The following is a 27300-nucleotide window of genomic DNA, read 5'->3' as shown; positions in this document are numbered from 1 at the left end:
TACGTCAAGAACGTAACTACAAACACCCAGCAATGTACTTCAGATTAAAACTAGTTCGCGCCACTGGTTCAGTAATGGGGGAATGCCTGTTAAATCTGGCGTAAAGGAAACTATGATGAGTCCATATGAAGAGTATATTGTCGAGGATTAGGCACTAATACAAATTTAGTCTGGTTAGCAGCAAGGTTGAAACGAATGTGACGGCATCACGCACGCGAACAAAAGCTGTATATTTATTCAAACATTTAAACTTGTTCCACGTGCGTTTATGCAGTTACCTATAAAACAAGATTCTTTAAGTTTACGAAGACACTTTCCAACACTGGCCCTTAAACCAAAGCAATCTTGTTTAAACACACAAACACAAAACTTAAATAGTGACTTACACTTCACTATAACATTAAATTAACAAAAACATATGCACTGAACTTTCGCTACACCTTATTAACAAAGTTCAGTTATTCACGTTATGAATTGTTATTCAATAAATGTTTATAAAATAAACAAGTCTTTTAATTTCATGTAATCACTATCATGTTTGACTAAACCAACAAATAACCATGATGGTAATTACATTAAGAACACAATTATTACATAGAATACATAGTTAAATGTATTTACCTATGACAGTAATGTGAGCTGTCTCACAAACTTACTGTGTTTAACTTTACACAACGCTTTCGTCAGTATATCTGCCAACATATCATTAGTATTTAGATACTCAATAGTAATCTTATTACTATTTACAAGTTCTCTAATAAAATGATGCCGTATATCGATATGTTTGGTCCTAGCATGATGTAAAGAGCTCCTACACAATTTTAGCGCTGACTGATTGTCATTGAAAATTGTCGGTACAATTTCTTTATTTATAATTTCTTTCAGAAATGTACTAATAAACAAACCCTCTTTACAAGAATTAGACAAAGAGTAGTATTCGGCTTCGGTAGAGCTAAGGCTAACCGTTTTTTGCTTGCGACTTTCCCAAGTAACTACTGACTCACCTATTTTAAAAACATAGCCCGTGTACGACCGGCGGTCCACGTCGTCACTGCCCCAGTCTGCATCCGCATATCCGGTGATATCCAGCTGCTGCTTGCCTTTCTTAAAAGTCAAACGGAGATCCAAGGTACCTTTCAAGTAGCGCAGGACTCTTTTGGCTGCTTTCCAGTGGGTCTCTGTAAATGATTCATTAAATTGACTCAAGTAGCTAACTGCGTATGCGATGTCTGGTCGGGTACAGATAGCAATATACATAAGAGAACCTACAAGACCTCTATAATCATAGGTATCATCTCTTTGATTGCCCCTAGGTAACTTAAGTCCAGTTTCCATGGGAGTAGGCGAACACTTACACTCTTCCATTTTATATTTCTTCAGCACCATCGCGATATAACTCGATTGATCGAGAGTAATTTTGTTTTCATCTCTACACAATCTCATACCTAACACCTGATGAGCTGGCCCTAGATCTGTCATATCAAATTCCTTCATTAATTTGACTTTGACATCTAGCTTATCACGTTCATCACCTGTCGAAAACAATATTATATCATCAACGTACAGAGCAATAATTATAAACGACCCCTTCAGTCGCTGAAAATAAACACAAGGCTCAGATGATGACTTATTGAACTTCAACTTACTGCATAGAACATGATCAATTTTCTCGTACCATGCCTTTGAGGCTTGTTTCAACCCGTAAATAGCTTTATTTAATTTGTAGACCTTACTTTCTTGACCTTTAACTATAAAGCCTTCCGGTTGTTCCATGAACACAGTTTCCTTCAAGTCACCGTTGAGAAATGCTGTTTTTACATCAAGATGTTCAATCTTCATACCGTACTCAACCGCCAAGGCTAACAAAGTACGTATAGTGGAATATCTGACAACCGGTGAATACGTCTCCTCATAGTCTATTCCATATTGCTGCGTGAAGCCTTTAGCTACCAGGCGTGCCCTATATTTGAGCAGTTCACCGTTCAATCCACGTTTCACTTTGAACACCCACTTGCATTTGACAGGTTTTTGCGACTCTCGTCGATCTGTCAGTGTCCAACACTCGTTCTTAATAAATGAGTTGTACTCACAAGACATTGCTTCCCTCCAATTGTCAGCATCTGGACCACTCAGTGCTTCTCGTACAGTCCGTGGAGCATCTGGATCGCACGTGCCCGCTAGGAATCCAAAATGTGGTGAACCCGATGAACTGTCATATTCCGAAGTATCCGTACTCTCCTCCTCTGGAATATAAGTTGCATCGGCCGGATCATCACATTCACTAGAGCTAGACGAATCATTTATTGTGATCGTACTCGTTCGATCGCTCGTACTCTGAGAATTTTGTGTTAAATTGGCATCATCAGACGTACCGCTCACTACCGATATCACTGGTTGTACAGAAGTTGGGTTCGACAATTCGATTACAACATTTTTATTTCCATTATTTTCAATTTGTGGAAATATTTCAATTGACTCAATGACATTGTCAATGTCATCACTTGATACTTTTTTAATGAACGTATTTTCTAAGAAGGTTACATCTCTGGCTTTGATGCATTTTGTTGGTTGTTCCGGGTCCAAGAGTCTATAACCCTTTGTATGCTCACAATACCCAACAAAAATGTACTTTTTGCATTTCGGATCTAATTTTGAACGCTTCAAAGTCATCGCATAAGCCACAGAACCAAAGATACGTAAATGACTTAGAGATACCTTTTTGCCACTCCACTTTTCTTCAGGAGTGCTCCCCAGTACAGCTTTCGTAGGACAGCGGTTTTTGACGTAGACGGCCGTGTTAACAGCCTCCGCCCAGAATTCGTTGCTTAGGCCCGCATCTTGCAGCATGCATCTTGCAGCCTGCATCACGGTCCTGTTCGCGCGTTCTGCGACCCCGTTCTGAGCAGCGGAGCCAGGAACAGTGGTTTGATGCACGATGCCATTGCTCTTGAGATACGCCTGAAAAGCAGAACTGGTGTATTCTCCTCCGTTGTCGCTACGTAGCGATTTTATCTTTTTACCTGTCTGGTTCTCCACTAAAGCCTTAAACTCTTTGAACCTATCAAATACTTCACCTTTTTTAGTTAAAAAGTACACAAACGTCTTTCTAGAATAGTCATCTATGAAAAGCAAGAAATACCTTGCACCGCTGAATGAGGGAGATGGTAGCGGCCCACAGACGTCTGTATGTACTAAACCCAGGACCTCTTTAGCCCTGTTGTGAGATTTCTTAGGAAAGGGGACCCTACTTGCCTTACCTTGTACACACGCTACACACGTTTCAAAATCTCTACTATCGTATGATATACCAGAAGCCATACCTTTTTTCAAAAGTTCCATGCTTCTTCTGTTGAGATGCGATAGACGACGATGCCAAACCTTCTCTGAAGCTACAGATATAGTTCCGTCGCTAGTAACCGCACGCTTCTCCTCCACTGCTGCATTGGCCATCTGTTTGTTCTGTAAAGGAACATTAGAACACGCCCCCACAGTGTCAAGGACATAAACATCATTTTTCAAAGTAGCTGTCGCTGCAATAACCCCATTATCTAATATTTCGCAACTATCGGATTCGAATACTATCTTAAAGCCTTTCTTTGCCATGGCGCTTACCGACAATAAGTTAGCTACTAAATTAGGTACATAATACACATCACTTATAGTCTTTACAGTGCCATTACGTTGTTCCACTTGAACATTACCTCGCCCGGCCGTAAATAGTTTGTCTCCGTTAGCTACAGTCACTTGCAACGATTTCTCTGACTTCATGTCACTCATCATGTTCACATCTCGACAAAGATGACTCGCCGATCCACTGTCCACGTACCAAAGATCACTTTCCACGTTCACCGACAGCGCCGTGAGTAGAGCCTTTGCCGACGACGTTTCTTTGCTACTTTTCTTTTTGTTCAACATCGGACAATCTTTCTTGAAATGTCTGGTCCTCTTACATACATAACACCTGGGCAGCTTTCTCGCGGCCGCCAGAGCCGTAACTCCGTCTCCGTCGCGCTTGCTGTCCTCACGTCGCATCCTCTCCTGTAGCAGCTTCGCCGATACAACTTCGCTAGATAATTTGGCAGTTGACGAGTTCTCAATAGCCATGATTAGCGGGTCGTAGTCCTCAGGAAGTCCGCTCAGCATGATGACCGCAACAAAGTCATCCTCCAACCCAGCACCAATATCCTGCAGTTGTTGTGCGACATCCGTGATTTTGTTTATGTATTTATCCATACTCTGACAATCCGTTAACTTTGTGCTAAACAAAGTTCGCAACAGGCCTAGTCTCCGACTTAATCCCTTATCTTCATATGCTTTCTGAAGACTCGTCCATGCTTTGTGTGCCGAGGTCACGTTCCTTATGTGTACAAAGGCCGTCGATTGCACGGACAATGCAATGCGTGCGAGCGCTTTCTGGCCCTTTTTCACATCTTCCGGTTTTTTATCGTCAACCTCTTTTTCCACAAAATCCCAAAGATCTTCATGAACTAGCACCATCTTCATCATAAATTTCCACGATGAATAGTTTTCCATTCCTTTTAGTTTTTCCATCACGAGTGGAGATGAGGAACTTGTACTGGACGCCATTACTGCCGACAACCGTATTAACTATTTTCGCTTTTTACGCTCGAAATCCGTTTTGATTTTTATTGAAAACGCGCAGGCCCATGACCTGTTAAATCTGGCGTAAAGGAAACTATGATGAGTCCATATGAAGAGTATATTGTCGAGGATTAGGCACTAATACAAATTTAGTCTGGTTAGCAGCAAGGTTGAAACGAATGTGACGGCATCACGCACGCGAACAAAAGCTGTATATTTATTCAAACATTTAAACTTGTTCCACGTGCGTTTATGCAGTTACCTATAAAACAAGATTCTTTAAGTTTACGAAGACACTTTCCAACAATGCCAACACCTCCTCCTTTTTTTATAATTACATATTATAATTTGGCGTTCTCTAATAACATTTAAATACCCTATAAAAGACTTACTGTGAGTAGACATTATTTAGACTGACCGGTGACTTTTTATGTCGGGGGAATCGAGAGACTACTTTACTTAATTTCCTGTGGCTTGGCCGCAAGGTGTCTCGTTTTGGCGACATAACTTTTAGGTTCTTTTGTCTTTGCTTATAATCTACCTGTTATACATAAAAAAAGAACACAACACACCAAGATTTACCGATTTCACTTTATTAAAGTAAGCGCAACTGAAAGTCACACTTTTTTGTGTAATTGACCGATTTATCAACAAAGCAATTTTTTCTTGAATTTTAAGAAACGGTGTATTTTTAAACCTGTCATCACCTATATTGTAAGTTTGAGAAATACGAATAATGGCGAAAGTCTTTTTTATCATTATGTCTTTTAGAGAGTTCGCTGGAGCGTAAACCTATTACTAAATGTGATGTAAATAAACTAAGTACGGATAAACGATGCTTTCCATTCGTGTCTGCTCCTGTACAAGAAACTAAGAAAAAGTTAATCTAATATCAACTAGCTTTTTAAACACTTGTAGTAATTTCAATTAATCTTAGGGTCTTATTAGGAGTAGGATGCTTTAATTTCAAACGAAAGTAATTGGTTGACGCAAGTAAGAATAATTCCGCAACAAGACTAGGTACCTACTGATTGAGAAATCCTTTTTTATGACTTAAGACATTACAGTTCAACTATCTTATCTTACCTACAAGTTAGCTGACCGATAACAGTTTTAATTTTCATACCACAACAATAGGTATTTAGCTACCTACCTTCCACTTATAAACAATAAGTAAATTAAATAGGTAAATGTGTTGTTTCGTAGCATATAAACAACTTTTTATTGGCAGTGTCAGAATATTAACATAGATGTATACCTAAACGCGCGATTCCTTACACGTGTATTAGATACATTGCACATGCGTCAATCGGATGGCCTACTGCAGCAATTTTGCGTGTGCTGCGAGTAAGACAGGTAGTGTAGTAAATGAAGCAAGTTGTTGTATGGAGACCCATGCATTAATTTCTCAGTCGATGAAATTTAGCTTGGTTATTGTATAGTATGAGCCGAGACTAACATTATAAATATCCAAAAAAAAACACTCCTAAGTTAGGTAAAAACACAAATCTGATTATATATTGAACCGAGTAATTCCTCAGTCCAAAATTATTTTACAAAATAAGTTATTTGTATCAGTATGTGATACTAGAAAAAAATCTAAAAGTTTTGTCAAACATGAGAATATTTTTTTATGATACTTCATTTTTTTGACGTCATTTTCATCGGAAAATTGCTCTGTCATTTTTTTCTTCTTATATGATCTTAGAATATAATTTGGCGCAGTGGGTAAAAAAATCCAAAAAAAATGCGTATCGAAATGTATGCATTATAGAACTATTAAAAACTGAGAATGGAAAATTTTTAGATTTTCATTTTGTAGGTATAAAACGGCAATAAAATGGCATTCCAGTGAAAAAATTAGACTGAGCAATTTTCCGGTCCAAGACACGCCAAAAAATTTTATTTTATTAATACTGGTATTTCTGCTGGGATATTTTTTTGATATTTCATATATTGTTGCAATACGTTACATGAATATGTCTGGTGAAGAAAGTTTGAACGGAGCATTTTTCCGTAAAAAGATATTAACGATTTAAAACTTTAGGTATTTACTTTAATTCTATTATTATTATTCTTTGGAAATTTATACAATACTTTTTATTTATTGATACTTTATCATACTGTAAAGTTTTTTCTGGCTGAGGAATTACTGCGGGGTCCACTACCTTTATTTACTACATTAAGGGTAAAACGATCGCCAGCCTTAACGCACGGCTACAATAACAAAACATTACGGTTCCAAGGAGGTGGCAACCATTCACACTAAAGGTCTACCACTACTACTACCTATCTCATACGGATCATGGTCTAATAAAACATGGTCTTCTATTCCCAGAGTGACACAGGCCTACGCACGTCACAATAACATGGCCGCTATCGCATATTATCATATAGCGCTGTCGCGTGATGACGTAGGCTTGTGTCAGTTAGGTGACCTAGAAAAGACGGGAATAGAGTACCAGGCGGAGTATATTATTATACCATGATACGGATGATTTTATAGTAGAAGGTAGCTGAGTCATGGGACTAAAACTACTTTATGTATAACATTTTTTTACTTATATACTTAATTTATACAAATCGGCAACAAGCTTTCAACCAGTCCGCAGCTGAATAACTTCTTACTAGTGTCCAACCGAAGTTAAGGTTTCGGCATAAACATCATCATCGTCCTCAATCACGCCGAAATTTACAAAATTGTACTTTCGGATCACGTCCGGGTTAGTTTTCTATGTGTACAGGGTTTAGAAAGACAACGCGACGACTAGCAACTAACACCCCTAAAGTTGCAGGTTTGAAAAAAAGGGTTTTTATTTAACCCCTTACTGCATGTAATAAAAAATATTTGTTTAAATTTGAACTTTAATAGCTGTCAATAGAGTTGAATATTATATCCGCCATATATGGCATTGCATTCGGTAAGGGGTATAAATTATAAGTGTTTAATTGTTCACTAAAAACACTAAAATGTTGTTTGTCTAGGAAGAAAGGCCCATAAAAAAATTTGTCAACGACTTTTTAACACGTTTAGGTATAAAATTTTCAGTTTCGGTTTAGGCAAAATAACCAATTTTGGTCGGACATTAGTTCTTACCAACCGCCTTGGTTAAACGGTAGACACTTATCAGTTTAAACGTGGTAACTATTCGTTCTGATCACTCTGGTCTGTTCTCACGCACTTTATTGCTTTATTTAATCGATAAACATAGAAATAAGCTGAGTAAATACTGTAAAAAATATATTTACTTATACTGACGTATACTCTTACGTCCTACGAATAACGGTTAGCAGATTATCAGCATTTTTTGTTAAATATTGTTAATAAGTCTCCTGAGATTTATAGAGCATTAACACACTATTAATGTAAAAATAGTGTTAATGCTCTATAAATCAGGAGACTCAGGGACAGATACCTACACACGGTACCTATCTAATTACACGCTTTAAAATACTGAGTCCTTAATAACAAGTACTTAAAACTATGTAATTCAAGTTATTAAGGTTAGCTTGGCCCAACTGAACGGCTTAACGGGAGGAATCATCCTTATTTATTCTTACTTAATTACAACGTACACATATTCAATTAAAACATTCATTGTCTGTACCATCGCCCACACTGTTAACTGTACATCGTTATCGTAACTGTGGACCTTATATATGCCTTTTGTGATAAGGTCCACCGATGTACAGTTAGGAGGGGTGCTGTTTGTACATGCCCACTACGAGTAGGTGTCTGTACGTGTAACTAACTACATGCCTACTCGTACTTATGTAAACCATGTAACCAAGAAGCCGAGTTCAAACATATCATCGGTAACTATCGGTCATAGACGACACGTTTGACATCGCGTTATTTCGTTATTAACCGATTTCCAAATCTCAAAGAAGGAGGTTATCAATTCGGTTGTATGTCTTTTTTTATGTTTGTTACTCCATATCTCCGTCATTACTGGACCGATTTTGAAAATTCTTTTTTTGATTGAATGTATATGCATACAGATTGGTCCCGTTTTTGTCAAAACCTAGTTCTGATGATCCATGAGGAATCGAGGGAACTCCTCAAATCTTAAAGGCATACATATAGTGATTTTTAGGATTTTATCAACAAATCAAGCATATACATCCAAAAAAGTGACATTTGATGAAGTGAAACTGCTGATGATGATCAGAACGGAACTCTTCAACGACGCATAGTTCACGGTTGGCGATTTGTCCTCTTCGTTATGTTTGTTAAGCAAGTTAAGTTTTTAAGCCACATTTTTGTCAAGCTCGAGTTCTGATGATGGGATCCATGAGGAATCGAGAGAACTCCTCAAATCTTAAAGGCATGCGTAGGTATAGAGATTTTTGTATTTACATCAGAAAATCAAGCATTTTCATTAAAAACTGTCGCATTTGATGAAGTGGAACTGCTGATGATGATCAGAACAGAACTCTTCAACGACGCATAGTTCACGTTTGGCGATTTTTCCTCTTCGTTATGTTTGTTAAGCAAGTAAAGTTTTAAGTCATATTTTTGTCAAGCTCGAGTTCTGATGATGGGATCCATAAGGAATCGAGGGAACTCCTCAAATATTAAAGGCATGCGTATAGAGATTTTTGTATGTACATCAGAAAATCAAGCGTTTTCATTCAAAACTGTCGCATTTGATGAAGTGGAACTGCTGATGACGATCAGAACAGAACTCTTCAACGACGCATAGTTCACGTTTGGCGATTTTTCCTCTTCGTTATGTTTGTTAAGCAAGTTAAGTTTTTAAGGCACATTTTTGTCAAGCTCGAGTTCTGATGATGGGATCCATAAGGAATCGAGGGATCTCCTCAAATATTAAAGGCATACGTATAGATTTTTTTGTATCTTCATCATAAAATCAAGCATTTACATTAAAAACTGTTGCATTTGATGAAGTGGAACTGCTGATGATAACCAGAACAGAACTCTTCAACGACGCATAGTACACGTTTGGTGATTACGAATTTCGATTTTGACTTGGACTGGGACCCGGACTCGGACCCGGATTCGGACCCGGTCTCGGACCCGGACTCGGACCCGGTCTCGGACCCGGACTAGGACCCGGACTCGGACCCGGACTCGGACCCGGACTCGGACCCGGACTCGGACCCGGACTCGGACCCGGACTCGGACCCGGACCTTGACCCGGAAAACCCCTATGATACCTTAACTAAATAAACTATTATGATTACCTACCATAAAATGTAGGTATAAAGTATGATGATGCCAATCTTACTAGCCCCTCCCGCTTAAACCCCCGTACACCGCACCGCATGCGCCGTTAAGTGGGTTAGGTTAGGTTTGAACTGCGATCCTCACAGAACCGAACAAGGGTTAGGTTAGAACTGCGAGCCTTACAGAAACGAAATGCTACTTGAAAAGTGGGTTTGATTAGGTTCGAACTGCGATCCTCACAGAACCGAACTGCTATCAGAGAAGTGGGTTAGGTTATTAGGCTAGAACTACGACCCTTACAGAAGCGAAATGCTAGTAGAAAAGTGGGTGGTTTTACCTCCTTTTCTACATAGTGTACCATCTACAATAATCTTTCACCGGCCCCCATAGAAGTCGGTTTTTTTTTCTTAAAAATTATTTATCCCTTCAAGTGCCAGGCCGCCGGCTCGTGGTCGATTACTTTAATTAAATTTAAAATTTGACTCATTAATATAAAGTTTATATTCCAACTACTGAAAAGTGACTTTGCCACTTGAAGGGTTATTATGTCAACTTTGAATGTCAATACGTACGCTCCACTTCGTTATCGCCGGGCACTAGCGATCGATGGCCGGCAACGATCAGTCGCTTGTCGCTTCCCGGTCGTAGTGGAAAACGATAAATCCGATAGTGAGGAATAAAACACTCGTATTCAATTACGCTGTAAGTAGACATTGGGATCATAAACTTTCTAGTACTTAATCCTGGAATTTACATATAATTACTTTTTCTTGACACTTTCTCATAAAGAGTGGCATTTTAGAGGCAGAAATAGGTACCCAGCAAACTCTTAGGTACTTATTTTGCACGATTTTATTTATTTCAGATATGCCTAGTTCATCCGTTTATGTCATTGGTAATTCCTTACCAGTATTGTAACTTTTAATTATTTATAGAAAATATGGAACAGTACAATGATTCAGTTGCGTCTAAAATAATTATTATAATACCTACACTTATAAATACATAACACGTGCACGTTAGATACACCAGTGTCGGATGCAAGGGTGACCACATTTTCTTATCATTAGTAGATATTATGGCCTATCGCTATGTACCACAAGGACAAGCGTGTCCCACCGAAGCCAAAGTGATTAGAAGAACATCGCGTTAACTCTGTTTTCATGCCGGAATTAAAAACTTAGTCTTATGTACTTAATATGTACCTACGTTACGTAATATTACTTCGTACGTAGTAATTCTACTAAACTACTGCCAATATCGTATTCAGTATTTTGTATTTATTTAATAAATAACTAATTATAGGTGGTACTTCCTACTTATAAAATATCCCATTGGTTTATGTTTGAAATATAATATATAAATTTTTTATTTTTTATTTAATATATCCTCTTGAATACGAAATAATGTTTAGATGATTGCTTGTTGCTCAAACTCAAAAAACTGCTGAAAGCGAACGATATACTAGAGTCGGACCATCATAACTCTGCATGGTATTGCAATGCCAATATGAAATGCAATATGATGTTTATACTGACAGTCCCTCACTTTGTTCAGATCGGTGCAAAGTTAGCTTAGACGGACTCTGATGACAACAATGCTAATGATGGATGTTTTAATGTTTCGACTCCTTTATTCCGTTTATTCACTAACTCCAAAACTTCTAAAAAACTCTAGGGGCAACTCTGATGGTGGACAGCTATAACTTCTGCCCTATCAGCTATTTACTTACTTTTTTACTGCCGCTATATACAGGGTGAAATTTAATTCACTGGCCAAATTGAAACACCCGAAAGAACTCGAAAAAATATTAAACACGTGTTTTTTCTTTTAATACCGCTCAGTACATTTTTTTCGAAATAACTCATCATCAAGTTGTCCTAAAAACCTCGTACGTTATGGTGAACCGACAACTACCCACTACACCCGCTTCTCTCTTATCAGTTAAGGTCATTGACACCCCGCCCCTCCCGCTGTTTGCAATCGCGTCACCAATTATGAACCCTATTGCAGCGAGATAAGACGCTTACCTACATAAGTTGCTAATTTTTCCTTCATACTTTAACGGGCTTAGATCCGTCAAAATGCAAAGGCAACCCATTTTTAATCTAAAATATTATTTCTGACTAATGATTATTAACAAAACGTCCGTGACTTAAAAACAATGAGTAAAAACTAGGTCAGGAATCTTTGCATTCAGGCGTATTTAAAAAATTGAATCATCTTATGTACTTACATTTGATTAAAAGTCGACGCAATTAACGAAAGTCCCACGAGATGGTACTCTTGGATTCAATCCTTGTCTGCGAAGGCGTGGAACTGATTCCATTTCGTATAATCTTTGTGCACCACGGCCACCACGTAAACACTCACCACTTAATAAATAACACCGTACCATTTCCTAATATTCCCGGTTCGAAAACATTGTTTTAAACCTTAGTACGCGCGCGATTATTATTTTAAGGTTGGCGAGTGACGAGTGACTAATCATTTATGCTAACCGTTATGTTTACCGCTAGCGCGGAATGGTTTAGACTACCCTCGAAATTGATAAACCTGCCTACCATCGCCAACACTAACTAGGTGGACCCTATTGCAACGATTATAAGGTTTAGTGAAGGTCAGATAAGGGTTTTGCTGATGTTGTTGTTAAAACCTACTATTAGGTTTGTTTACATTTGTGGTAATAGGGTGACCACGACTCGTGGAAAGTATTTAAAAATTGAAAAATGAAAATTAAAAAAAAATGTACTCTTTTTTTTCGCTAAATAGATTCCTTAAGTGTAACCTAGTGCCTGGAATAAATATGGCCAGTGATTTAAATTTCACCCTGTATAACAACCTGTATGAACAAATTAAAGCTGTGACGCTTCATTCGCGAATCAATTTTAAGCAAAGATTTCAAAAGTAAAGATAGGCCGATTCATATAATTCCGAGGGAACATGCACAGTTGTGCGCACCACCGAAATGTGCAAAAACGCCATTTGCGCACCAACGAACTGGCTTACTTACTTACTTACTTTTTTACTTAGTGCCCGTATGGCCGTCTTTACGAAATAATATACCGGGTGTGGCCTGTAACACGAGCAAATAATTAAAACATGGATTGTACTCCTCAAACGGTGACACTTTTGTTCAACGACTTTTAAAAATTATGAAGTATTTAGACTCCCTATTTTTCATACAAAATAAATATTATCTTCAATGGATGCCATCGCCACGCCATATCATTGTGATTGACGTTGCTTGTCACGCCTTAAACATAACAAAATTCGCAATACATTGCGTCTTAGAATGAACTTTTCACCACACCAGCTCGGAAAGGCTTACTTTGCACTTCAAAAACCGATAGCAAAGTTGCATGTTATTTACATGTGAGGCAAAGTAATCAAATAAAAATAAAAAATAATAATAAAATAAATATTAGGGGACATCTTACACAGATCAAACCTAGCCCCAAACTAAGCAAAGCTTGTACTATGGGTACTAGGCGACGATATACATACTTGTATAGATAAATAGATACTTATATACATAGAAAACAACCATGACTCAGGAACAAATATTAGTGTTCATCACACAAATAAATGCCCTTACTGGGATTCGAACCCAGGACCATCGGTTTAGCAGACAGGGTCACTATCCACTAGACCAGACCGGTCGTCAACCACAAAATGCAAATTTTTTGTTGTTTTCTTATGTTTGCTTTTTTGGATTTGATTTGGTTTGATTTTGTTTGATATTTTACATTTAATATTTGCTTCGGGTTGGTGTGGTGAAAAAATTTGTGTTTCACTCGGGGGCAAATTTTGTTTAACCCTCGTGCTTTGAAACCATCGTAACGCTCAAGATTCCATTTTTCGAACCACTCGCTACGCTTGTGGTTCAATTTTGGAATCTTTCGCTTGCTCGGGTATCAATATTCGCATGAGCGGTTAAACAACAACTTTGCCCCCTTGTAAAACAAATAACTATTGAAGTGTATTAAAAATCATACCACAAGTTATTTTTAAAAGTCGCTGAACAAATGTTGGTCAGTATGAGGAGTACAGCCTACAGTTTAACTTTTTGCTCATATTACAGGCCACACCCGTATAAAGTCAATGTTTTTAAGAGTATTTCTCAATAACTGTGAAAAGGTATTGTAATGCAAACTACGACCAGACGTAAAGAAATAAATAAAACATAATTTTGGCCTTGATCTATGTATGTATTAGACGCAGAGCGAGACTTTTGTTACGGTACGGTATTGTAGGGTACACAAACAAATCGTACTTATTACCTAAACTAGCGTCACATCCGGTTGGGAGTGAAACAAATCTGACCAGATTCGTAACGTAAAAGTGTAGAAACTTCTTTGAATGCTCACTTTAGGCTTTGCTTTAGGTATTCATAGTTTCCTGAATTACATTATAACATAAGATTCCTTTCGCATCAGATACTTATATAGGAGCGGCCTAGGTGTTCACAAATATAACAACAAAGCCTCTATTATCAAGATGTTGATGTGCATGCTCAAACATTTTTGAACACCTTGGCCGCTACGATATAGGTATCTGATAATAATAAACGTTATAAATAAATAAACGTTTATTGCTTTCACATTGATGATTCCGACTGTACGCCGTAGAAAGATGACTCTCATACAACAACACGTCGTGTACCTATAGATACATATACATGAAACTGCGAGCACCATTTTTAGGGTTCTGTAGTCAACTAGGAACCCTATATTAGTTTGGATATATCCTGGGGCCTTACTCGACATGCCACTTTTGACGTCGCATGTTGAACTTCCGTTGAATCGAATCATTACTTTTCAAAATTTGACATTAGCAATCAACAGTTAGGTGACAACCAAACCAAACCATTATAAACCTTAAAGTAATAATAAAAGAAAGTTGTTTTTTGTTAAATTATTGGTTGTACCAAATGAACTTCCGCACTTGATGAACTTCAAATGAACTTCACAGTTGAATTTCAATTGACGCGAAATCCGACAGTTGTACATGTCGAATGTGGCCCCTGTTGTCCGTCCTCTGCTTAGCTCGCCGACCGTTAGTGCTAGAAAGCTGCATTTTGGCATGGGTATTCCCTTATCACGATTCGAAACCAGAACCACATTCCTATACGATCATGTTACATTTCCACGTTACGTTACGTTTACCTGTGATCATTTTATTTTTAATAATATACATATTTACTTAGTGATTTTTTTCTTTGCCTGCAGATCGCGTCATCTTTATCCTAATCCAAGGTCTGCCTCCATTGCAGCAAAATGGGCACCGTAAGTAACGAATATATTTTATTTCAAAACCTTTGATGTGTTAGTTGAAATTCGTTCTATACAAAGTTGGTTTCCTTTTCTAGAAACAAGAAACAAACGGCTTACAGCCGCAACACGAACTGGAAAACTTAATGCCGGAAGATGAAAAAACCAAAGAGAAAATTGTCAGCAAGTAAGTGTTACTATTTTTGTTTAAATACGTAATTTTTTCGCCTATTCCACTTATCCCTATCGCGATATCCTCCCCAGTCGGGATATGTGGAATATTTTTCCACCCATTTCTACCGGTAGTGATGCATGGAATCAAGTCGTCCATCTATACCCCCTATTTTTGAATGATAGGGCCAGATGGAATTTATTCCGCTTTTCCCAACTACTTTCCCCCCTGATAGAAATCGGTGGATTTTTTTCCACGTGTACCTATTGATTTCCCCCCTGGGGGGCGATTTTTAAATTTCCATCGCTCGATTTCGTCACTCGAAAATCGGTGGAAAACGGCGAAATGCTAATTTTTGAAATACGAGCGATCGAAATTTGGAATCTATTGGTATTGACCACTCGATTTCAATTCTATTAGTAGAATTTAAATGCCTAGTAGTGGAGATATTATTTAATAAATAATGCACGAAAATCGAGTGGTCGAATTTCAAAAATTGGCCCCCTGGTGGGGATAGGTAACTTTTTTCCACATTAACCTCTTTTTTCCTCCCCAGGTGGAGACAGGTGGTTTTTTTTTTACGTATCCCTACTGCATTGTTGTTTGGTAGGGATATATGGAATTTCTTCCACTCGTCCCTGCTACCTTGCTGTTTGCTAGGGATATATGGATTTTTTTTCCATTCGTCCCTGCTACCTAGCTGTTTGGTAGGGATATATGGAATTTCTTCTACGCGTCCCTGCTACGTTGCTGTTTGATAGGGATATATGGAATTTCTTCCAGTCGTCCCGTCTCTGCTACCTAGTCGTCTAGTAGGGATATATATGGAATTTCATCCACTCGCCCTGCTACCTAGCTGTTTAAGGCCTGCGCAAACCGGCGGACCGCAGCGCAGATCACCCAGGAAGATTAGATCTCTCCGTGATCCTCCGTGATGCTCCGAGATCGGTCTCGAGCATTCAAATGTATACCTGAATGAAATAAGAAAGAATACACATTGATAAATTTAAAGTGATCTGCGCTAAAACTTTCATGTATCCCTACCAAAATACAATCAGGTTAAGATGATTGGAAAAGTTTCCATGGATCCCTACCAAATAGCGAGGTTGTAGAGATAAGTGAAAAAAAAATCCACGTCCTCACCGGGGGGGAAACCAAAAAGTATACATAGAAATAATTCCACCTTTTCCCCCCAGGAGGGAAAACAGTAGGTACGGGTGGATATAAATCCATTTACCCTACCAGGGGGAAAATGGTAGGGATATGCGGAAAAAAATCCATTTGGCATCAATTAGTAGGGATAGATGGAAAAGTATCCCTACTAGTAGAAATAGATGGAAAAATATTCCACATATCCCCACTGGGGGGGATATCGCGGTAGAGTAAGTGGAATAGGCGAATTTTTGACTTGTGTTCCTATTTAATAATATACTTATCTCCATATTTGTTTATTATTTCAGATACAATATGACAAAAGACGTCGAGTCCGCAGGAGATTTTGATCCATTTACGGAGAGAAAAGTCGACAATCCTACATCGTACGTACATACTGCCTCACACAGTAATACCTATACAGAACCTCTAAAATCTTTAAATTATTCTCTCTACTTGTAGGTACTTACTTATGTAGTTCCATAAGTTTACCTTTAAATTTTAAACTTTCAAAAATATACTAATCAGCATCAAAAGTAGCGGATCAAACTATGCATCAAAAGTATCTACATTCTCTAAATCTAAGTAGGTACTACCGGATTACATGAACTGTATTTTAATGTTTCTGTCACCAGGAACAATGATACTCTGACGCATTTACTGAAGGCTTCCCTGGGGACGGGCATCCTGGCCATGCCGTTCGCGTTCAAATCCGCGGGCTTAGTGCTGGGGATCTTCTTCACGATCCTGGTGGCCGTGGTCTGCACGCACTGCGCCTATGTTCTGGTAAACACTTGAATTCTTACACCTCCCTTTCCACAGTTCTCAGAGCTAGCGCACTAACAGTACAACCCCGAAGAATGGCTCGCGTAAATATTAAAGTACACTCAAAATCAACGCAATAGGGTCACTTTGTATAGACATTTCTATAAATAATCGCCCGTTTTCATTAGGTACCATTGGGCACCTATAGCTATAGCGTGTCAGCTAAAGCGAATAATTTTATGAATGTTACGACAAAACTATTAAATTATTGTGACTAAAAGGGAAAATTCAGCCACTAAATTAGTGTCCTGAAATTCCAGGAAATCTAGATAATTTGCATTAGCCGTTAAAATTATTCTGCGTAGGTATATTTGAGTTATTTGGTGTGTATGTACTTACGTTTATGTGCATATAAATTATCAATATATGAAGCATAAAAGTAGGTATAAATAATCAGTGCTGCCAGGCGACATTCTAAAAGATAACCGATCCATAAGCCCCGTAATATACTTTTATGTTTATTAGTGCTACTCGTGTTTCAATCGTGAGAAAATAGGAAGATTGCAGAGTACTAAATATGTATTAGCATTCTGGTTTCACAGTATACCTACTTACCTCGACTACCTCGTCTTGCCATAAATATTGCCACAAAGTTAATTGTCCTCATAACAGAAACCGTTGAAAAAGTTATTGAACAAAATGTTACATACATTTTGAGAAAGCATGATTGGATATTATGATGATTGAGATGGTATGCAGCTACAATAGCTACATTTAGCTACATTTAATGTAACTCTAAATGATATTTGCGGTAGCTAATCCAATGAAAAACACGCCCGCATCCGCAACCGTCAGGAGGTATAGGTACTCTTTCTACTGTGGAATATTTGAGTAGATAATTATGATTTTTAGTACGGTTAATGAATGAGCTTACAGCAAGGCGAAAACTGATTGATGTTAGTGTAGATTAGGTACCCTACTGAAGTATGTTGCATTAAGTAGTAACGTTGTACCTTGCAGATTAAATGCGCCCACGTGCTGTATAAGAAAACGAGAAGAACGACGATGAGTTTTCCAGAAGTGGGACAGGCTGCGCTAGAAAACGGCCCTGAATGTCTCAAGCGGTGGGGAAACGCCTTCAGGTACCCTTTACAAATATAATAATCAATATTTAAATTTATGTTGGCTATGTGCGGAGTGCTAACTATAAGAACATCGCACTGCGAGTAATAGTTAGTTATTTAACGATACAAGTGCGGAAAAGAGGAAATTCGAAACGAGAGGCGATAAATTAAAACACGACCGAAGGGAGTGTTTTAAATGGACACGAGTTGCGAATTACCTATTCGCACGTGCATCGTACAACGTTTTACAGTACATATGGCCCTTTAAACTTTTGACATACGCACGAAAAGTGCAATTTTACGCACTAGTGCGGGAAAATAGGATCATATGTACTGTAAAATAATATGTGAAGGTACGCCCAAACTTTCAATAAATACCTACTTACTGCAAGATATCATCATCATCATCATAACTAAAGAGCTTTGCTCTTGTCGGTGGAGTAATCGCCAATAATTTCTTTCTTGTGCCGGTCTTTTAATTTCCTCATACGACGCATTATTTTTTATTTGGCTGAGGTAAGTAGGTAATTCTAGGTTTCCCCTCCTTCTCTTGTATTTTCAATCCTGCCCTCCAGATATCAACTATCAAAAAAGTAATAGTCGAGAAAACAGAGCCAAGTTACGAGTATTGTTCATTGCGAAATTGTTGTTTCTTATATGTAGATTATTTACATTTACCATAATTCTTTATTTTCAGACTTTTCATCCTTGTCAGTCTGTTCATGACTTACTTTGGCACTTGCTCGGTGTACACGGTTATAGTGGCCAAAAACATATTACAGGTATTTATAGATTCAAGATATTTATAATAAATGTCCTAAATATAATATAACCAGAAGCTCCATGAAACCTCATGTCTAATTAACTTTCGGTAAAAGGGTGATAATAATAATGTGGACTACTATGACTATAAGCCGAGAAAGAGATATGATGACCGGACGGCTACAGAACCTTTCATATGATCGAACGGTCTGTTATAGCTGTTAGACCAAGTTAGACTTAAAGCTGTATGAAGCTTTTTTTTAAGTTACCTACCTACTTATCGATATCTAACTTTTTTTTCTCAGGTCGTGGCTCATTACATGAATGTTCAAGAAAAAGATGTGGAAATAAGAATATTCATTATAGCGCTTCTTCTCCCTCTTATTTTCATGGCTTGGGTCCGAAACCTAAAGTACTTAGCACCTGTGTCCATGATTGCTAACGTTTTTATGGGCGTTGGACTTGGCATAACTTTTTACTACTTGGTCGGCACGGACAGCCTGGATTTCGATAAAGTAAAATTAGTACAATCACCATCGAATTGGCCTCAATTCTTTTCGCTTACGATCTTCGCCATGGAAGCTATCGGCGTAGTGATGCCTCTAGAGAACGCCATGAAGACGCCGCGTTCGATGCTGGGGTTCTGTGGAGTACTCAATAAGGGAATGTCCGGCGTTACTCTCATTTACATGCTTCTTGGTTTCCTTGGATACCTGCGATACCTTGACAAGGTTGAAGATTCCATTACACTAAATCTGGATATCAAGGAAATGTAAGTATCTACCCCACATAGGGGTCTTGAAAAATATTTATCTGAAAAGTCAACTTTTCGGAAATATTCACTCATATCAAAACCTTTTGTCACAAAACAACTTGAATCGTGGTTCCAAAAAATATTTGAGTTTTCGCAACAATGCATTCCTTCTAAGTAACAAGACGTAAATGCTGCGAAGATAGCAAAAGTGAGCATTTGCTTATTATGTTCATACCTAGTAGCACGGGCGTAGCCAGGTTTTAGTATCGGGGGGGGGTTCAAGAAAATAAAACGACTAAAAGTACATAAAATAACCCTTACACAAGAAAATTATAGAGACTAGCTGTGCCCGCGGCTCCGCCCGCGTGGAATTCTGTCTGTGTCAGTAAGCGGCTAATTTCTAATCCTAATTTCTCTCCCTCTCCCCTGGAGGCGGAACTTGAAGTAAAGTTGACAGATGGATATGCTAGAGGACAGTAGTCCAGATAAAATATTTTAGGTACCACTAAATAAAACTACACTCCAAAATCAATAGTTTTTTTGCGCCCTTATTATAATTTTACACGTGATTTTAACGACAGAGTAGGTGTATATCGGACGATACAGTAAGGCACGCGAGCGAAAGCGAAGCGGCCTGCCTGGCTAGAGCGCCACTCACCGTGGTCTTCTTCAGACTCCTGAGGAAGACCGCATGCCGTTTGTAACCTCAATGCGTTGCGAGACTTTCGCGAATGATTCGATTTTTTTCGGGAAGGCATGGAAATGTGTATAAAATGCGAGTCCCAAATCGTTTGACTCCGCAAACGACCAGTGCCGGATTAAGATATTTTGATGCCCTAAGCATTTCTAGACCATGGTGCCCCCTCTCCCTAGGGTCATCAAGATACATTGAATTTTTTTGGTAAATTGAGTGACGTTCATTGCCGCATTACAGCTGAGAATGGAAATCAGTCATATCATTTTATCACGAAAATTGACAGTGCCGCAGCAGTAACTTTGCAACAGAGTACCTAATGCTGCTGTAGTCGCCATATCTTAGAATGTAATTGAAAACGCGAGCGGAGCGAGCGCGAAAATGTTTCGATATAAAAACGCAATTTGATAGACAGTTGTACATTTTTACTTTTTAGTATGGAAATCAGTCACATAATTTTATCACGAAAATTGACAGTGCTGCAGCAGTAACGTAGCAACAGAGTAATGCTGCTGCAGTCGCCACCCGAAAGTCACCTTTGTCATATCTTAGAAAGTAATTGAAAACGCGAGCGAAGTGAGCGCGAACATTTTTCGATATAAAAAACGCAATTTGATACAGTTGTACATTTTTACTTTTAGTACCTATGGAAATCAGTCACATAATTTTATCACGAAAATTGACAGTGCTGCAGCAGTAACGTAGCAACAGAGTAATGCTGCTGCAGTCGTCACCCGAAAGTCACCCTTGTCATATCTTAGAAAGTAATTGAAAACGCGAGCGAAGCGAGCGCGAAAATTTTTTGATATAAAAAACGCAATTTGATAGACAGTTGTACATTTTTACGTTTAGTATGGAAATCAGTCACATCATTTTATCACGAAAATTGACAGTGCTGCAGCAGTAACGTAGCAACAGAGTAATGCTGCTGCAGTCGCCACCCGAATGTCACCTTTGTCATATCTTAGAAAGTAATTGAAAACGCGAGCGAAGCGAGCGCGAAAATTTATCGATATAAAAAACGCAATTTGATAGACAGTTTTACATTTTTACTTTTAGTATGGAAATCAGACACATCATTTTATCACGAAAATTGACAGTGCTGCAGCAGTAACATTGCAACAGAATAATGCTGCTGCAGTCGCTACCCGAATGTCACCTTTATCATATCTTAGAAAGTAATTGATGCGATCCGATAATCGACGATGGCGGAGAAATCCAAAATCCAAACCACCGTATACTATAGGATAGGTAATAGTTAGTAATCAATGAAATATGCCGCACGCCTGTTCTTATTTTAATTCTATGAATGTTAATATTCTGAACTTTTCGAGGGGGGTTTGAACCCCCAAACCCCCCCCCCCCTGGCTACGCCCGTGCCTAGTAGCTACAAATAAAACCTTGTCTGTTTTGAACAAATAATACGGAACCCTATACTGGACGTGAGCTTGGCTACGTAATATGAAATTTATGAAAATGTATATAATTTACCTATTCTTATTTGTTACAGTCCTGCCCAAATTGTGAAAATCTCGATCGCCATAGCGGTATACTGCACATTCGGCCTGCAGTTCTTCGTGTGCGTAGACATTATGTGGGGCTGCATCAAGGACAAGTTCACGAAGCGGCCCGACCTGGCCGACTACGTGATGCGCACCATCATGGTGACGCTGTGCGTGATGCTGGCCGTGGCGGTGCCCACGATAGGACCCTTCATGGGCGTCATCGGCGCTTTCTGCTTCTCCATCCTGGGCCTGATAGCGCCGGCGTTCATTGAGGTTATCACCTACTGGGACATTGGCTTCGGTCCAGGCAAATTTTTAATTTGGAAAAACATTCTAGTGCTCATATTTGGGTTATTTGCGCTCATTTTCGGCACGAAAGACGCAGTTTTCGACATAATAAAAGCATATTCCTAGTGGGCCTTTTGAGTGAGTGTTAGAATGGACAGGAAATGCCCGCCGATACGGTGTGCCGTAAAGCAGGCCTTATGCCTGCGGGAGCATTCGCATTATATGAGCTTGGCTGTGCGTAGCCTTGCTAGTAAAAAAGTACCAATTGTGGCTAAGCAGTCTGTTTCATAATTAGTTTATACTATGTTATTTAAGCCTTAGTTACAATTATCAAAATACTAATTTATTATATTATGCAACTATTAAACTATTAACAATGATTAATAGATAATGGTGCTACTTAAGAAACAGGGAATTCGACGCGTTAACCACGAAGTTATAGGTGATATAGTAAAGTATTGAAGTAATCTGGGTACAAACATAGGTATACCTATCAAAAAGTTTATTGCATTCCTGTCCCAGATTCGAGGAGAGTAAGACTAGATCTAAATTAAAATCAGCAAAGACAAGTTTAAGTGCCTATATTTTTAATTCCCTATATCGGCAATATGTGGCCTTTTCAGTAGAATATAATAAGATTTAAAAAAATCGAGTGCAATTACAAGTAGCGCGACTATTTACCTCCAAGATAACAATCGTCTGAATTAAGTGGCTGGAAAAGCACTAATAGAAGGGCGTACCGAACCGCGACTTTGGTCCGGTCCGCATATCTCTTCTCACTTTCACTCACAGTTGCGTCCTAACATCATATGTGCCCGGCGCGGCAGCGAAAGACTTAACGGACATACAGCGTACCAACTTTTACTCGACGGAATAGGCCTTGGACTGTACCGAGGTCGCGGTCCGGCACGCCCGACTTTTAGTTTTGCTTAGAAGCTCGTGTTATATAAAAAATGTTGATTTCTGTCTGCATTGTCCATAATTATATAATTATCATTTTATCATGTTTAAATTCGCTAACTGCGATGGCTCACCGATGTAACGGTAAAGATGTTATCCTTGTATTAGCTATTAATCCTAGAAAACATGTTGTTATTCACTCAAGCAAGGGGATATGTTGCCCGAAGCCGAAGTTGCATTTAATAGTATTCTGTGAGAAACTACAGTCTAAACTAGGTATGTTGAAATTAAGTGAGTAGAGTACTTATTTCTTATGTTTTAGCAAGTAGGTATATCCTGCCTAATTTTTTGTCGGTATATGTAATGATTGTAATATTTGTAATGTATAATATACCCCTACGAGTAGGACATAACAGAAGTAGGTACCTACCGTGTGTGGCCACTGTACCCTTTGTGGCCATTTATTGTTTTAATACATGATAAAATAATTTTATTCATAACAAAAATCCTATCTTTAAAAGCGAATAAAATATTATTTTAATATAATAGTTTATTTTATACTTATATTGATTCAAATGTAAACTGGCCAAAAATGGTGCAAAGGTGTCCAAATCCGGTACTTCTGCCCTACGATTATATTCTCTATATAGGGATGTAGAATTTGGATGAAAAGTAGGTACTCACCTGTGGTACTCACTATCTTAATGTTACTATATCAAAACAAAGCAGTTAGGCAGTAAAAGAAGTATTTTTATAGTGCGACATAAACTAATGGTAGAAATTAAATAAAATGGAACTAAAATTTTCTATACTAAATTGTTGCCATGTTTAAGCATTTTACGTCAAAAATGTGACAGTTACGTAGGAAGTGGCGCCCTCAATAATTATCTTCAATTTCTTGTCGGACTATAAAATCTAAATAAAGGGTATTAGTATTACTGCAATGTTATGCCGCCAGAGTGCAGCACTAGTACATATTGTAAACCATAGATTAACTTGTAGTACATACGTACTATGCCTTAAACATTTATTGACAAGTTTTCACAATGACTTTGATGCATCAAGGCGGTTTGTTTACCCAAAATTTCGATTTTCGTGCTTCGCAGTAGGCCCTCCGTTGGTCATACCAGCGCCCTCTACGCAGGGTTTTGCGTTATATTTCCTATTGTATTTTAACATGACAGGTAACGTGGCAAGCAAAGCGTAGAAATAAGGATCTGAAGGCTTCATTGATTTCATAGACACCTTTGGTCGATCTACATTCAAACCACATCGACCTAGTCATATATTAACACTTTCGCAACCGGGCAAAAAACGGCGCACTACCCCAGAAACCGGTCGTCTATATCTGCGTACAAAACAACCCGCTGGGCGGGTTGTCCGGCATCTGAGTAAAGTTTACGAGTGCCCGAGAGTCGGGTACGCGGTGTCGAATGTGTTAAGTATACTGCAAATTTGTCGGTTACCCCTATTTAGGTACTTGAAATAAAAGCTTACAACATACCTACCTACTCGTAAAATTGGGTTGGAACGGATTCCGAGGAGCCGTAATTTCCACGAGTTTTTAAATAATCTGATGGAACAAATGTATTGTATGATGTGGTATTGTCGAGTACCTATACCGTGTGAATGAAATGAATATTTTTCCTTGCAGGCTTTATCATTTAGGTATGAAAATATGACAGCTTATTTTTTAAATCAAGAATTCGGCTGTGACGGACTTACAAAAAAATTTGTATCCTTTGGAAATAGGTATCTAAGATATCATATACTAAACAATTGTGTAGGTATATTTTTAGACAATTGTACCTATAACCAAATATACTATTGAAGTTCCTATTTGGCCCGTCATAACTTTGTATGTATGTATTTTATAAATCATATTGCCCGGAGGTACAGTTGCTATTCATCAAATATATCCATGTGAACATGGTGCTCATAAAGATCTGGGCAAAACTATATTGTCCAGGCGTCAGTGCAAAATCCGATATTTGGAAGCATCCTGTATAGATAATGTATTTTTAATTATTGATGGCGATTGTAAGAGGGATATATCTAATTTTATAAAATATGTTTTAGATATTATTATTATAATGAATTATAAATCGTACAATCATGTGTTTGTGTTATTCTCAAGTGTAACTAGTTTAAATCCTTCACCTCGCGTCACTATCATATGATGTTTATTATAAAAGAATAGTGGACGACCACTTCTCCATACAAACGTAGTCCCCACCAACGGCGTCGCCAGGGGGCGGCAGCTGCCCCCTCAATAACTAAATGTATGCCCCTATATGTCCCCTGTATGTCCCCTCGGCCATCCCACCGGCCATAAGCAACCCCCCTTCCCCCCAGCCCATCAGCCGGCGACGCCCTTGGTCCCCATTTTCCTATGGATATTGACATTATGGAAAATATTTTTATACAATTCATCGTATGGTATTACCATAGCTATTGTATTATACATATCTAGTTAAGAACGTAAAACTTATAATTATTTTTATGAAATACATCAAATTGCAAAAAAAAAATTTTTCATATCTCATGCTCTGAAAGTGTTCTAAAAGGTGCGCAGAAAGTGATACGTTTATGCTCTAGCGCAGGAAAGTGGTGTACTCCTCTGCGTCCCCGTCCCACGAACAACTGGGTGGAAACAAAATGGAAAAATAATGTCTTTATTTCCTCGCCTGGAACAATTGGTAATTGTTTAATTTTACTAATCCCACGTTGATCCTCTTTTCGAACGAGCGAGCGAAGCGAACGAAGTTCTTACATTCGACTTGGGACACGCGGCTGGCTAGGGGCACGTCCCGGCATTTCGATGTTTTTAAGCTGAACTATCAGAGGACAGTTTCATACTCAAGAACTTAAGTAAAGGGGAAATAGTGCGAATGCCGCCTCCCTTCCGTGTTGCTCGAAGATTGCCGCCTATAGCGGTACATAAAATAGTAGAAATTAAATAAAATGGAACTCTAAAATTTCCATACTATAGTCGGTCAAACAAGTTTGTCAGTAGAAAAAGGCGGGATATTCAAATTTTCTATGGGACGACCCTTCGCGCCTACATCTTTTAGCCGGTTTTTTCTACTGACGGAAATGGCTTGACAGACTATTAATTGTTGCCAAGTGTAAGCATTTTACGTCAAAAATGTGACAGCTACGTAGAAAGTGGCGCCCACATTTATTAACCGACTTCCAAATCTCAAAAGGAGGAGATTCGATTTTTTTTTTTATTGTATGTATTTGTTGTATATGCATACAGATTGGTACCGTTTTTGTCAAAACCCACGATGATGGGATTCAGGAGGAATCGAGGGAACTCCTCAAATCTTAAAGGCATAGGTACATATAGTGATTTATGTATTTTAGCAACAAATCAAGCATATATATTCAAAAAAGTGACATTTGATGAAGTGGAACTGCTGATGATGATCAGAACGAAACTCTTCAACGAAGCATAGTTCACGTTTGGCGATTTGTCCTCTTCGTTATGTTTGTTAAGCAAGTTAAGTTATTAAGCCACATTTTTGTCAAGCTCGAGGTCTGATTATGGTATCCATGAGGAATCGAGGGAACTCCTCAAATCTTAAAGGCATGCGTATAGAGATTTGTGTATTTTCATCAGAATTTACATTAAAAACTATCGCATTTGATGAAGTGGAACTGCTGATGATGATCAGAACAGAACTCTTCAATGACTACACGTTTGGCGATTTCGAATTTCGATTTTGACGGAGTTGGCCCTGGAGACAGACCTGACCCGGATCTGGGCTCTTATCTGGACCTGAACCCGGACATGGACCAAGACCTAGACCTGGACCTCGACCTGGACCCGGAACTGGACCCGGAGTCGGACTCGGACCCGGACTCGGACCTTGACCCGGAAAACCACTGATACCTAAGCTAAATAAACCACTATGAAACCACCTACCATAAAATGTAGGTATAAAGTATAATGATGCCAAACTTACTAGCCCCTATCTAATATAATCTTTCACCGGAAGTTGGTCTTTTTTTTTTAATTATTTTCTACTATTTTATATCGAACTATACGAGTAAGTCTCGGAGTAAATATCTATGGAGTAGAGACGCGCACTAATTTCTATCTGAAAAATTCT

General features: G+C 38.5%; 1 protein-coding gene across 1 annotated transcript in view; it reads left to right on the top strand.

The window, feature by feature from the left end:
* LOC134804660 (proton-coupled amino acid transporter-like protein pathetic) overlaps nt 1-22683 on the top strand; it is a 38336-nt gene extending 15653 nt beyond the window's left edge. The window contains exons 2-9 of the mRNA XM_063777773.1: nt 15025-15081; nt 15165-15253; nt 16699-16776; nt 17026-17176; nt 18176-18297; nt 18977-19061; nt 19347-19813; nt 22000-22683. Coding sequence (XP_063633843.1) covers nt 15073-15081; nt 15165-15253; nt 16699-16776; nt 17026-17176; nt 18176-18297; nt 18977-19061; nt 19347-19813; nt 22000-22408 — 1410 coding nt within the window. The 5' untranslated portion in view covers nt 15025-15072 and the 3' untranslated portion in view covers nt 22409-22683. The remainder of the gene's footprint in view (nt 1-15024; nt 15082-15164; nt 15254-16698; nt 16777-17025; nt 17177-18175; nt 18298-18976; nt 19062-19346; nt 19814-21999) is intronic.
* Nucleotides 22684-27300: the final 4617 nt, after the last annotated feature.

Source organism: Cydia splendana, chromosome Z (assembly GCF_910591565.1).
Source record: "Cydia splendana chromosome Z, ilCydSple1.2, whole genome shotgun sequence".
Taxonomy (NCBI): domain Eukaryota; kingdom Metazoa; phylum Arthropoda; class Insecta; order Lepidoptera; family Tortricidae; genus Cydia; species Cydia splendana.
This window is presented reverse-complemented; position numbering and strand designations above follow the sequence as displayed.